Source organism: Gorilla gorilla, chromosome 9 (assembly GCF_029281585.2).
Source record: "Gorilla gorilla gorilla isolate KB3781 chromosome 9, NHGRI_mGorGor1-v2.1_pri, whole genome shotgun sequence".
Taxonomy (NCBI): Eukaryota; Metazoa; Chordata; class Mammalia; order Primates; family Hominidae; genus Gorilla; species Gorilla gorilla.
The window spans coordinates 78,207,779-78,222,655 of NC_073233.2; the positions used below are offsets into that span (position 1 = coordinate 78,207,779).

Consider the following 14,877-nt stretch of genomic DNA (forward strand, 5'->3'; position numbering starts at 1 on the left):
TGCCCATTAAATAGTATCTCCCCATTTCCCTTCCCCCAGCCCCTGGCACGTACCATTCTACTGTCTGTCTTTATGGATTTGACTACTCTGGGACCTCAGGTAAGTGGAGTCACACGGTGTTTACCCTTTGTGCTTGACTTAGTTCACTGAGCATAATGCCTTTGAGACTCATCCGTAAGGTTACTTTTTATTTTTTTTTTAATTTTATTTTTTCTGAGACAGGATCTCACTCTGTCACCCAGGCTGGAGTGCAGTGGCACGATCACCACTCACTGCAGGCACAACCTCCTGGGCTCAGGTGATCCTCCCACCTTGGCCTCCTGAGTAGCTGGGACTACAAGCGTGCACCCACCACACCCAGCTATGTTTTTGTATTTTTAGTAGAGATGGGGTTTCACCATGTTGGCCAGGCTCGTCTCAAACTCCTGACCTCAGGTGATCCACTCACCTTGTCTTCCCAAAGTGCTGGGATTACAGGCTTGAGCCACTGTACTCAGCCTTATTGACTGATTTTTCTTGTTATTCAGGATTGGGAAAGGGACCGATTTCCTGTGAGATGGTGGGAAGGAATTTCCTGGAAGCACAGTGGGCAGAATCTTTCCTTATGGTCTCACAGCAGCTGCCACAGTCCCCAGTCCCAGTCCTCAAGGACAGAGGCCATGGGGCTTTCTTCTGCTCTCTCTTTCTTCAGAGAGGGAAGTCCCAGGAGTCTCTGCACACTTTCCCTTATGTGTCACAGATGAGAACAGGACTCTAGCTTGTCAGGGGCAAAGGGGAAGAAGATGCTAGCAGAGTTGGTCCAAGCCTGATTCATGCTGTGGGGACGGGCATGGCGCAAATATAAAAGACTTCCACCAGTGATAATACTGTTCATATGGCGCTTCCCAACTCAACCCTCACGGCAATCCTATGAGGTGGTGCTACCATCTTTGCTTTACAAATGAGGACATTTGGCCCAGAGAGGCCAAATCTGACACAAGCTACCTGGCTCCAGGGTCGGCATCCACACCCACTGTGCAGAGGTGTCTTCAAAGAGGGCACAGTGACCAGGCAGGGGACCAGCTGGGGGGGCTGCCACAGTCAACTCTCATTTCCAGCCGTAAGAGTTCCTCAGTGAATATCGCAGGGTGGTCTGTGGGTGTTATTATCCCCATTTGACAGATGAGGAGAGTGAGGCTTAGTAGAGGTTAGTGCATTGCCCCAGGGCAAGGTAAAGAGCTGGGAGTGCAGCTGAGACCTCTGAGAGTTGGACTACCTCTCTCTGGGATCTTCTCCCTATAACAGCGGGACATTTTTATTAGGTGGCTCTGTTTGATGAATACAATGAGGTTGTCAAGAGAAGCAAGGTGCAAAATGCTTGACTTCCCTTTGAAATATAATTATACACATACATTATATTATGAATGAGACAAAAGTCTTCACGTCCACGCAGGAGGCCAGGAGATGCCCAAAGGATTGGGAACCTCCCTATACCTGGCGTTGGGATAGAGGCAATGGAGACGATTTCAGACAAGATGGATCAGGAAGACAGATACAGAGACCAGGGCTCAGTACCTTGGTGTCCCACCCCTGGTGGAAGGGTTTGACTCCTGCTTTGGGGGCCTGGAGATAACTTTTGACGTAGCAGCAAGAACATTGGCTTTGGAGCCAGAGAGTTTTGGGCTCAAGTCACTGTTTTTACCAAATCATAAACTGTGGGGTGTGGGGTATGTTATCTAATCCTTCTAGGTCTCAGTATTTTCAACTGTAAAAGGATGCAGGATATACTTGTGAGGATTTGTGGAGTTAGATGGGTTAAAGATTTTTTGTAAAATGCTCTGGAAATTGTAAAATGCTCTGTAATTTTCTTATTATCACTTCATCCAGAGGTGTCCGTGTCCGTGCTCTTCGGACTGACCTGAACAAACCAAGTCATAGTCACTGATGGACCAATTTTCTTTCTTTTTTTTTTTAGAGATGAAGTCTCACTCTGTCGCCCAGGCTGGAGTGCAGTAGCACAATCTCGGTTCACTGCAACCTCCGCGTCCCGGGTTCAAGCGATTCTTGTGCCTCTCAGCCTCCCGAGTACTGGGATTACAGGCGCATGTTACCATGCTCGATTAATTTTTGTATTTTTTTTGTAGAGACCGTGTTATGCCATGTTGGCCAGTCTGGTCTCAAAATACTGACCTCAAGTGATCCACCCGCCTCAGCCTTCCGAAGTGCTGGGATTACAGGCGTGAGCCACCGTGCCTGGCCAATGGACCAATTTTTAATTAATCGGTTTACCATGAGGCATCAAACTGCCATGGAAACCAGAACACTCAGGCCAATGATCTCCCCAGCTTATGGCCACTAGGGGCTCAGTTTCCTCATCTGCAAAATGGAAAGAATACAGGCATAGCCATGGGGAGAACTATTTTTTTTTTTTTTTGAGATGGAGTCTCACTCTGTCGCCCAGGCTGAAGTGCAGTGGCACCATCTTGGCTCATTGCAACCTCCGCCTCCCAGCCCTGGAGAACTATTTTAAGAATGAAATGGTGGCCAGGGGCGGTGGCTCACACCTGTAATCCCAGCACTTTGGGAGGCCGAGGTGGGTGGATCATGTGAGGTCAGGAGTTTGAGAGCAGCCTGACCAATATGGTGAAACCTCGTCTCTACTAAAGATACAAAAATTAGCTGGGCATGGTGGCGCATGCCTGTAACCCCAGCTACTCAGGAGGCTGAGGCAGGAGAATCATTTGAACCTGGGAGGCGGAGGTTGCAGTGAGCTGAGATCGAGCCACTGCATTCCATCCTGGGCGACAGAGTGAGACTTCATCTCGGAAAAAAAAAAAGAATGAAATGAGATGAATAAGTAAAATGGTAGCTCTTGGCCCTGGGAATTGAATTATTTAGGCTGCACTGCAGACCAACTGGTAAAATGTTTTCTCTTCAGTTGTTCCTTAAAGAGGCCACTCCTTGATCACAACAACATGGGGACAGGACGGGGAATCGAGAGCCCTGGGTTCACTCAAGGCTCCACCTCCAGCTCTGCCCCAAACTCTCTGAGTGTCTACAGGGAAATCTGTTTTGCATCTCTGGGTTTCAGCTCCCTTCTCTTAAAGGAAGGACCACATCCTCCCCCATCTACCGCCCTAGGGCTCCTCCAGCTCAGACCTCCCCCTGAACTGTGTTGTCACAGCACTAATTCATTAGGTGGCTTTACATGTTCTGGGTAGATTTGGGCACATCCTGATCTCTATGATTGAGGTCAGACCACACCGATCCCCGCAGGAACCTCCTTCTTAAGCCGCTTACATCTCTGGAGTGGAGAGGTGTCCTGAGTGATGCTCATGGTTGACAACTAACTGCATCATCCAGGCACCTTCTAGAGAGCAGAGGGTGGCTGACCTCCACCGCAGCCACATTTGCAAACATGAAACCCCAGGAGTAGTGATAAATTCTCGGCTCCCTCCTCACTCCGTCTATCATAATTTCTTTATCAAGTCTTTTACAGAAGAACTGGAGTGAAAACATTTTCCATCTTCACTGTTTTCCTGACAGAGCCTTGGGTGACAGCATGTCACCCAAGCTCTGAGAAACGTTTTCCAGATAAATACTTCTGGGAAGTAGTTTAGCTGGGTGGTGTGAGTAAATCCATCTGAAAGTCATATTAGCTTCCTGAAAGCAGTTCTCCATGGTTCTCACTTGTCCAGATTGAATTTTAATGAACATTTATTGGAGGTTTTCCTATTGATTATAATAGTGATGCACATTCATGATAAAGTATCTAGAAAATAAAGACTAGCAAAACGAAAGAAATGCAGCTTCCAACCACAATCCCACTTAAAGATAACCACCGCGAACATTCTGATGGATCTCCTTCCAAGAATATATACATATATATATATGCGGGAAGTGGGGAAAGATAAAGAACTAATTGACTACAGTAACAATATTTTCTTATGTAGACATATGTTTTTCTTTTATAATTTGAAACTTAAAATTTAATTTCGCATTTCAAAAATAGTTCATTTCATATAAAACTCATTTTATTAAAAATGTATTACCTTAACATTCTAGAGTTATTCATCTACAAGGTAAATTTTACATAATACATTCTTAATCTAAACACAGACTGTTTTCTTTTTCAAATTGGGGTTCACACTCTGTATACTTGTTTGAATTTGCTTTTTTAAAAAAGTTTTTATGTATAAAAATTAAGGCATACTCTACATATTAATGTACAGTTATTTGACAAACATATATAGTAATGTAACTACCACCACAATCATGATATACATAGTTATCTAAAATATGACTGTGGGCCAGGTGCAGTGGCTCACACCTGTAATCCTAGCACTTTGGGAGGCTGAGGTGGATGGATCACCTGAGGTCAGGAGTCCGAAACCAGCCTGTCCAACATGGTGAAACCCAGTCTCTACTAAAAATACAAAAATTAGCCAGGTGTGCCTGTAATCCCAGCTACCCAGGAAGCTGAGGCAGGAGAATCTCTGGAACCCCAGGAGGCAGAAGCTGCAGTGAGCCGAGATCACCCCACTGCACTCCAGCCTGGGCGACAGGGCAAGATTCAGTCTCAAAAAAAATGACTGTGAATGTCACCAAGTTTTCTGTCATTTGGAAGTGCAATAATTTAACCAATCTTGTTTTCTTGGCCATTTAGGTTGTTTACGATTTCCCCCTTACTGATTTTGCGATCTGGGGGAATGAAATAATAAATGAATTAAAATGAATGAGGGCCATGAGTGGTGGCTCATGCCTGTAATTCCAGCACTTTGGGAGGGCGACGTGGGAGGATTGCTTGAGCTGAGGAGTTTGAGACCATCCTGGGCAACATGGTGAAACCTCTTTTCTACCAAAAATACAAAAAAGTTAGCCAGGCATGGTGGTCTGTGCTGGTAGTCCCAGCTACTTGTGGAGGAGCTGAGGTGAGATGACTGATTGGGCCTGGGAGGTAGAGGCTGCAGTAAACTGTGTTGGAACCACTGTATCCCAGCCTAGGTGACTACATGAGACCCTGTCTCAAAAAAAAAAAAAAAAAAGAGAGAAAAAGAACAAAGGAAGGGTAAGGGGAGGGAGGGAGAGAGAGAGAGGAAGGAAGGAAGGAAGGAAGGAAGGAAGGAAGGAAGGAAAAAGAAAGAAAAGAAAGAAAATGAAATTCAGAATTCTCATTTTCCTGGAGCTATACCAACTGAGTGTCTCCCTTCTCCGCTGGAAAAATCCCACATCATTCAAGACCCAGCTCAGATATTGCCTCCTCTATGAAGCCCCCATGATGCCAGCTGGAGAGCGGGTTCCTCCCTTCCCTGTGATTCCACAGCACCAAGTCACACACTGTTTACGGGACAGACATTGCAATAGTCTGTTTTTCTTCTCTTTCTCCAGACTGTGAACTCATACTAGAAGTGATGTCTTAGCTCTGCTAAGCTCTGCTTAGGTCCCAAGACCTAAGCCATGCTTGGCTCATACATGCTGCACAAATATTCATGAAATGAATGAACATTCTACCCTGCTGAACTAAATTTTGATCTTGAGCCGATTTCTTTTTCTTTTTCTTTTTTTTTTTTTTTTAGATGGAGTCTCGCTTTGTTGCCCAGGCTGGAGTGCAGTGGTGCGATCTCGGCTCGCTGCAAGCTCCGTCTCCCGGGTTCACGCCATTCTCCTGCCTCAGCCTCCCGAGTAGCTGGGACTGCAGGTGCCTGCCACCACGCCCGGCTAATTTTTTGTATTTTTAGTAGAGACAGGGTTTCACTGTGTTAGCCAGGATGGTCTCAATCTCCTGAACTCGTGATCCGCCCACCTCGGCCTCCCAGAGTGCTGGGATTACAGGCGTGAGCCACCGTGCCCGGCCTTGAGCCGATTTCTTAGAAAACAGACACTTTATGAGCATGGTGCAAACATAAGCTGGCTGCATTAAGCAGGTACCCCTAAGGAGAGCTGGAAATTTGCTGGTTTCAGACAGCGGTTCAGGGGAACTTGGGAGTTGTGCAGAACTGCTGGGGTGTGGAGAGGTACAGGGTACTTGCAGAACACCTCATCTAAGCGATCAACTTTACAATTTTATTATTTTTGAGACAGAGTCTTGCTTTGGCACCCAGGCTGGAATGCAGTGGCACAATCACAGCTCACTGCAGCCTCGACCTCTCAGGCTCAAGCGATCCTCCCACCTCAACCCCCCAAGTACCTGGGACTACAGGTGTGGCCCACCTTGCTGGACTAATTTTTAATTTTTTGTATAGACATGGGTCTCGATGTATTGCCCAGGCTCAAGCAATCCTCCCACGTTGGCCCCCCAGCGTGCTGGGATTGCAGACGTGAGCCACTGCACCTGGCCAATGTTTTTTTTTTTTTTTTTTTTTTTTTTTCTGAGACAGAGCCTCGCGTTGTCTCCCAGCCTGGAGTGCAGTGGCATGATCTCCTCATTGCAACCTCCACCTCTCAGGTTCAAGCTATTCTTCCGCCTCAGCCTCCTGAGTAGCTGGGATTACAGATGCCCGCCACCATACCCGGCTAATTTTTCTATTTTTAGTAGGGATAGGGTTTCACTATGTTGGCCAGGCTGGTTTTGAACTCCTGACCTCAAGTGATCCGCCCACCTGGGTCTCCCAAAGGGCTGGGATTACAGGCTTGAGCCACCGCACCCGGCCTCACCTGGCCATTTTTACACTTTTAAAATAGCAAGAAACTAGGGGCAAAAAGTACATATTCAAATCTACGTGTACTCAGTCAATAAATATTTATTGAATGAACGAATAAATTAATGGAAGGTGTGCCAGATCCTGGTAGGCGAGAAAGTCAGTCGAAGGGAGTGCTTGTTCTTGGTGCACTCACAATGGAGAATCAAGGAATTCACCTTGGACAGGCTCATTTCTCCCTCTCCTAGGCCCCGTGCAGCCTCTTCTCAGACTTACTAGTTCTGAGGGGCTCCTGGCTGCCTCACACCAACAGCAGTGGCCAGTGGACACTGGCGATGGTGTCCTGACATTTTGGTTTGTGAAGAGTTTGTGCTCCGAGTCAAATCCTGGGAGGAGTGGGGAGGGCATCCGCTTTAATTAATTAGAGGTGTCTCTATTCATCTCCGTATCTGCAACATCTAGCACAAGACTTGGCCCATAGTAGATGTTTAAAAATTCTTGCTGAGGCCGGGCGCAGTGGCTCACGCCTGTAATCCCAACACTTTGGGAGGCCGAGGCGGGCAGACCACCTGAGGTCAGGAGTTCGAGACCAGCTCGACCAACATGGAGAAATCCCGTCTCTACCAAAAATACAAAATTATCTGGACTTGGTGGCGTGCGCCTGTAATCCCAGCTACACGGGAGGTTGAGGCAGGAGAATCACTTGAACCCGGGAGGCAGAGGTTGCAGTGAGCCGAGATGGCGCCATTGCACTCCAGCCTGGGTGACAAGAGTGAAACAACGTCTGGAAAAAAAAAAAAAAAACTTGCGGAAAGGATGAAATGACCAAGACTCGCGCAGTGCTGCCCGTCAGGCTCTCAACTAGTCGCTCTTCACATCTGATTCAAGTCTTAAAGCAGCCTCGCAGGTAGGTCTGCATCATTTTCCCATCCTACATCGGAGGCGCTGAAGCCCAGGCGGGTTTTCCCGAGTCGCCCGGGCCCACGCTGCAGAGTGAAAGCCACAGCGGCAAAGCCTGCACGCTGGACGCTGCGCCGGGACGTCCCCAGGTGCGGCAGGCAGCGCTCCGTAAGTGGGTCCTGGCGGGAACTGCGTCCTTCTGAACCCAGATCAGGCCCAGGGAGACCGTGGGGGCGACGCGGCGGGCGGGGTCTGGGTCCTCGGTGGTGACTGAAGCCTCGGTTCGCTCTTCTGCAAGGTGCGAATCCAGCGCCTCCAGCTCGGGAGGGACCTGACGTGCCGGACGCGTCCAGCTCAGAACTCGATGTGCGGTAGACACTCGGCAAAGGCCTCCGGCGTCCCTGCAGCCGTGGGAGGAGACTGGGGACGCCCGGAGGAAGACGCTGACCGGGCGAGCACCTGAGCTCCCACCTGTGGCTCATCCCGGAGACCGCCCCCTCCCCCGCGACCCGGGCGGGGCCTGGGGGGGCGTGGCTCCCGTCTCGCTCAGCCAGTCAGTGTCCCGTAGCCGCCGCCCGCCCCCTCCTGAGGAGACGGCGCTTGCGTACTCGGGCCGCGGTGCTCCTCGGGCCCCGCCCCCGGGGCGGTGCTGACGCTCGCGCCGACGCGCTCGACGTCGGGCACGTAGACGCCGGCGCCGCACAGCCGGGCCCGCTCCTCCTCTGCTCCGCCAGTGTCCGGCCGCGGGCCGGCCTTAGTGACTGGGGCGGCGGGCCCCGGGTCCGCGGCGTGGGGCGGGCAGGCGGACGCCGGCCGCGGGCTGCTTTCGTCGGCTCCCAAGCTCGCCCGGAGCGAGCAGCCGCCCGCGAGCCGCCGCGGAGCCTCCTCGCCCGCTCCCGCCGGCGAGCAAGGTAAGGGAGCGGGACACTGAGGCAGGCTCGGGGCCCAGGCGTCACCGGCGGGTCCCGGTCTCCGCGGCGGCCACGCAGCCGATTAGATGTCTCCGCGGGGAAGGGTGCGCTCCGGGACGGGTGGGGGCGAGGCCGCGGCGCCGGGTCGCGCTGGGAGAGCTCCGGCGGGACCCCCGCGCCCCAAGGGACGGTTCCGGGGACTGCGCGCTGCCCCTCCCCGAGCCCCGCGCCCCGTGACCCGGGCGCTGGGGCGAGGGGCGGGGACCTGCGGCCGCTGAAAGCCCTGGCCCGAGCGGGCTCCGTTGTCAACGGTCGTCATCCCCCGGGGTTCGGGGCTCCCGCCGCACCTGATACAGGAGGGGAGGAGTGCGGCTCGAGCAGGCTGGAGGTCACCATCCCCATCAGGTGCGCCGTCTGGGGCATCCCCCTCTCAGGGGTCCACCGCGCCCCCAATACTGCCCGAAAGGCTCAGAAGCGACTTCCCCTTTCCCTGGCGCTGTCTTTATATCCCAGACACTTAATAGACTCCCGTAATTTCACCTTTCACTTTTCCCTCTTTCCTAGCCGCCCCCGGCTGTATCGACCTGCTATATTTCCATTGTGGATTTTTTTTTTCGGTTGTAAACTTACGTAAGTTAGGTTGACCAACCGTTGCAGCCATTGGAAAACACTTCTACCAGCGTTTAACGAATCCGGTTCCTTTTAGTGCTCACCAAATCCAGCCCAAGAATTCAGGGAGCCGTCAGTTCTTCCCGGGAGCTGACTGCACACATTCCTGCAAGATGCCTGATGGATTTTGTACTTGTCAGTTTTGCTGGTTGTATGCTCCTTCTGTGCTTTTCCTGAAAAATGATTGGGTGACATGTGTTTTGACTTTCTCCCCCCTACCCCCCCCCCACCCTCCCCACCCCACTGGGAAGTAAAAAAAATAGGTAACAGAAGCACACTTGTTTTCAGCAAAAACAAGTACAGCTTTGCAAACAGACTACCCCAGGGTTTGCCCTTTTTTGTGAGGGTAGTCCTCTGGGATCTTGACCCCTTCCTTGGATTTTTGTCTGTGTTAATGTCTTCATGTTGTGTATTTTTGCACTTAATATTTGCCCTGTATATGTTTTCCCAGCTTATTTACTCACAAAGCATAACAGATCTGAGCATAATGAGGCTGCCCATCTTTTTAGCTACAGATACCTGTAAAGTTGCATATTTGTGGGAACCTGTATTCTGCGCTTAATGACTGTAGCCTGGGTCTTGTCATTTCAAGATGATGTGCGAGGTGATGCCGACCATCAGCGAAGCAGAAGGCCCCCCTGGAGGAGGTGGAGGCCATGGTTCCGGCTCCCCTTCACAGCCAGATGCAGATTCACATTTTGAACAGTTGATGGTCTCCATGCTAGAAGAAAGGGACCGCCTTCTTGACACACTGAGAGAGACTCAAGAAACGCTGGCCTTAACCCAGGGGAAGTTACACGAGGTTGGTCATGAAAGAGATTCCTTGCAGAGACAGCTCAACACGGCACTTCCGCAGGTATGAGTGCTTTTAACCTGAAACTATAGATTTTTCTCCACTAAATGTTTTTTTATTGGTGCCATCTTTTGTTAATGTTTCAGATGAGTATTTTCCGTAACGATTTGTGAAATGATAGTTTCTGGTGTTTGTAAGTCAAATACAAAGTTCCTAGGGATTAAACTTCTTAGGGAGAACAAATCGTTGTACTCTCAAGTCATGTGAAAATACCTCATTATTTTCATTCCTATCTTTGGGAACTGCCTAGGTTCAAGAAGTTCTCCAGAGTTTTTGAAAAAGGGCTCTGAAGCAACCAATCTATTTGGTGCCTCCATTCTGTTGTCTTAAGCCTTTTCTGGCTAAACTTGTACTTCCCATGGATTATCTCATGTATTTCTAATTTCCTAATGTAATTTAATAGACAAATAGGATTGATTTCACGGAAAAAAAATATTTTGATAGCCCACCTTTATCAGAACATCTAGGTTTTGTAAGTCACATTTGTTTTAGGGGATAGAAGACTCGAGATTGATTCCTTAGGAACTTTTTCCTTGGTAGATGAGAATTTTAAAGCTTAGGCCGGGTGTGGTGGCTCATGCCTGTAATCCCAGCACTCTGGGAGGCTGAGGCAGGCGGATCACCTGAGGTCAGGAGTTTGAGACCAGCCTGGCCAACATGGCAAAACCCTGTCTCTACCAAAAATACAAAAATTAGCAGAGCGTGGTAGCGCGCATCTGTAGTCCCAGCTACTCAGAGGCTGAGGCATGAGAATCACTTGAACCCGGGAGGCGGAGGTTGCAGTGAGCCAAGATTGCACCACTGCTCTCCAGCCTGTCTCAAGAAAATAAAAAAGATTTTTAAAGCTTAGAACAACTGAAATTGTTTCTCTGAGTATGTTACATTTGGACCAGTGTTTGAAAGACTTTGCTCATGGAGTTGAATGAGGATTTACTTAATGGTAGGTAAAGGGAGAAGGCGTAAAAACTAGAAGAGTGTAAGGTGAGTGGCACGGGGCATAGTGGGAGAGAAGTGGGTTATTTATGTGTTGCAGAGCTGTCTAGGCGCCACGTTACTCATCATAAGTGCCTTTGGGGTGCATTCAGGTAGACCCGCATAAGCACACATTTATACTCGCATGATGGGTCTGCAGTGATAAATTAGTGAATGAATAAGTACTAGCCTTAATGTGTTTCTTGGCTGTAGTCAGTTCTCCTGAAAGATTGATAAGCCAAACGTGGGTTTCCTTTTTAGCAACAATAATTTGACGTTAGCGCTCTATGTTCCTTTTTTGTTGGATTAAAGAATCATTAAGATTTTTCTTATTTCAATCTTATAAATTACCAAGTTTATTTATGTTGAATTTTATTACTGCAATTTTAAAAGAAGTAGCCAATTTATGTTTTACCAGGATTTTATTGTATTTGTAATTTAAGGTACACGTATTGAAGTGTATATCAAATACTAATATACTTAATAAGGTAGGTTTTGGAAAGAATGGGCACACAAGACATGTCAGGGAAGTGACAGGAGTTTTGTACAGTTAGTCGCAGGCTGTGGAGGTTGTCACACACACTGGTGACACGGTTGCTCAGTGATTTGTTTCTGGCACTGCTCAGTGTAGCAGCCTGGGAATGCCTAGTTCAGTGGATAACATGATGATGCCGACGGTTCACGTTACCACCTGAGCACCTGATTCCAGCCTTTCAAAAATGGAAACTATTAAGTAAATTTGTTTTGGACCCTTCCCTTTCCTGGAATCTGGTTCATCTTTGGTGGCTGGTAGTGTGACCAGATAATGAGTCCAGGAAGTGCATTTGTGCTCCTGGCACATTGTGGAGGCAAGTTAGAGTGTACTTAAAAATATACATAACTATAGCATACAGCAGAAAAATTCACAAATCATAAGTATACATCTCAGTGGACTTTTCACAAAGTTAACACACTTGCATACCACCACCCAGATCAAGAAATGGAACATTACCAGGCTTCCTAGAAGTCCCCTCCTAACTATTCCCAGTAGTTGTCCCCCAGAGCTAACCAAGGTCTTGACCTTTCACCATTGATTACTTTTGCCTGTTCTTGACTTTGTTTAAGTGAAGTAAAATAATCTTTATGTTTTGCTTCTTCATTCTGTCGTCACCATGTTTGTGAGATGCAGCTTGCTCATTCTCACCTGCTCTCTGGTCATCCTGTGCACGAACAGACAGAACTTATTCTTTCTACTGCTCACAGACATTTGGGGTTGTTTCCAGTTTTTACACATGCTCCCCTAATATTGTTTGTTTTTTGGTGCAGATGTCTATAAACTTTTTTTTTTTTTTTTTGAGATAGGGTCTCACTCTGTTGCCCAGGCTGGAGTGCAGTGGCATGATCTCGGCTCACTGTAGCCTCCACCTCCCAGGTTGAAGCGATTCTCCTGCCTCAGCCTCCCAAGTAGCTGGGAATACAGGCACGCGTCACCACCCTCCGCTAATTTTTGTATTTTTTGTAGAGGTGGGGTTTTACCATGTTGCCCAGGCCGGAGGATATGTATACACTTCTGTTGGATTTCTACAAAGAAGTGGAATGCAAATGATGGTGTGTGCATTTGTTCAGCCTCAGTAGAGAGTGCCAAAAGTGGTGGTTGTGACAGTTTGTACTACCCCAGCAATGTATGAGAAGTCAGTTGCTCCTGTGCTCTTCAGCACTTGGTATTGTTGGGTCTTTACATTTTAGCTGTTCTGGTGGCTGTTAGCTGGTAGGTGGCTCAGTATGGTCTGAATTTGCTGCTCCCTGATGGCCAGGAACATGCAGAGGTAAAGCATCTCTACCTGTGTTCACTGGCCACCTGGATGTCTTTTGTGAAACGGTTATCTTTTGCCCATCTGTTGATTTGGTTGTCTGTTTTGTTTCTTACTGATTTGAAGGAGTTTTCTCTATATTCTGAGTACATATGTGCATGACAGATTGTTTTTAGACTCTTGTGTTTGCCTTTTCACTCTCTCAGTCGTATCTTTTGATACATAGAAGTGTAAAATTTTTAATGTAGCCCAGTTGATCCATCTTTTCAGTAATGTTTAATGCTCTTTGTGTCCTGTTTAAGAAATTTGCTAGGTCAAGTTCATGAGATATTCTACATTGTCTTCTAAAAACTGTATTTTTTAATCTTCCATCTGAAATTGACTTTGTTTATGGTATGCGATGGGGCCAAGAGTCTCTCTCTCGAGTCTCTCTCTCTTTTTTTAAATGGATATCTAGTTGACCTTGCATAATTTCTTGAAAGACTATTCTTTCCCCAGTGTACTACATGCAGTGTCATCTCAGTCCAGTGACTGTAAGTGTGTGGGTCTGTTTCTGGACTCTCTTCTGCTCCTTTGATCTTTTTGTCATCTTTGCACAAATAGCACAATGTCTAAATTCCCATAGATATAGTCTGTCTTGAGATCTGGTAATTTAAGAAAAGGGTTCTCACTCGGTTGCCCAGACTAGTCTCCAACTCCTGGTGTCAAGCGATCCTCTCACCTTGGTCTCCCAAAGTGCTGGGATTACCACTGTGAGCCACCACACCTGGCCCTGTAGATATTCTTTATCAAAATGTAAAAATTCTCTTCTTAGTTTGCCAAGAGTTTTTTAAAAACCATGAGCAGGTATTAAATTTCTTAACATGGATTTTCTGCATCTTTTGAGACAGTCATGTGATTTTTCTGTTATGTGGGAATTTAACTGTTTTTGTTTGTTTATTTTTGAGATGGGGTCTTGCTCCATTACCCAGCCCGGAGTGCAGTGGCACCATCATAGCTCGCTGTAGCCTTGAACTCCTGGGCTAAAGTGATCTTCCCACCTCAGCCTCTCAAGTAGTTGGAATTATAGACGCACACCACTGTGCCTTGCTTTTTTTTTTTTTTTTTTTAATTGCATATTGTTTGTAGCCTGGGGAAGCAACCTCAGGAGCTCCTGAGAAAGAGCACCTCCCTTTCAAAAAAAATTTACAATTGTAGAATAATTCCAACCTGATCTTGATGTATTCTCCTTTTACTGGATTATATTTGGTAGTATTTTGTTTAGGATTATTGCATTTATATTCACGAGAAAGATTGACTTATAATTTCAGTTTCCTTCAGTGCCCTTGCTGGGATTTGGTATCAAGGTTATGCTGGTTTCTTAAAACAAGGTGGAATGTATTCCTTCTTTTTCTACTCCCTAGAAGAGTTCCTACGAAATTCGTGTTTTCTTCCTTAAATGTTTGAAATAATTCTTTGGCAAAACCAGCTGGTACAGGGTTTTCCTTGTGAGAAGGAAAAATTTTAGAATTAATTTTATAGGTAGATGTAGGATTTTGAATATTTCTTCGTGTGTCTATTTAGATAAAGCATTTTTCCCCGCTAGAGATTTGTTCAGGCCACCCAGACTTTCCAATTTGTAAGTGTAAAGTGGTTTATAATCCTTATTATCTGCAAGATCTGTAGTGATGTTCCCTTTTAATAATTCTTGATATCAGTAATTCATAAATTGTCTCTTAATCAGTCTTGTTGGGGGTTTGTCAATTTTGTAAGTTCTTTTAAGGGACCAACTTTTGGCTTTACATTTTTTTCTACTTACATTTGTTTTCTATTGCATTAATTTCTACTTTTTTTTTTTTTTTTGCTTTTTTTTGTTTGATTGAGATATATATATATATATATATATATATATATATATATTTTTTTTTTTTTTTTTTTTTTTTCTTTTTTTTTTTTCCAGGCACAGTCTCATTGTGTCTCCCAGGGTCAAGTCCTTAGATACTTGAACTGGATTTAACTCCCTCCTACCTTTTGTGTCATTGTTTTATATATTTCAGTTTAATTTATATTTATTTTTAAAAATAGAGACAGCGTCTTGCTGTATTGCCCCAGCTGGTCTTCAACTCCTGGCCTCAGGTGATCCTCCCCCCTTAGCCTCCCAAAACAATGGGATCCAGGCGTGAGCC

The 14,877-nt window shown here is 46.8% G+C and overlaps 1 protein-coding gene across 20 annotated transcripts in view; it reads left to right on the forward strand.

Moving 5' to 3' along the window:
* Positions 1–8,288: 8,288 nt before the first annotated feature.
* PPFIA1 (PTPRF interacting protein alpha 1) overlaps positions 8,289–14,877 on the forward strand; it is a 113,792-nt gene continuing 107,203 nt past the window's right edge. For all 20 annotated transcript variants that reach the window (XM_063693296.1, XM_055356027.2, XM_019036560.4 and 17 more), the window contains exons 1-2: positions 8,289–8,428; positions 9,690–9,953. In XM_063693296.1, coding sequence (XP_063549366.1) covers positions 9,690–9,953 — 264 coding nt within the window. In that variant the 5' untranslated portion in view covers positions 8,289–8,428. The remainder of the gene's footprint in view (positions 8,429–9,689; positions 9,954–14,877) is intronic.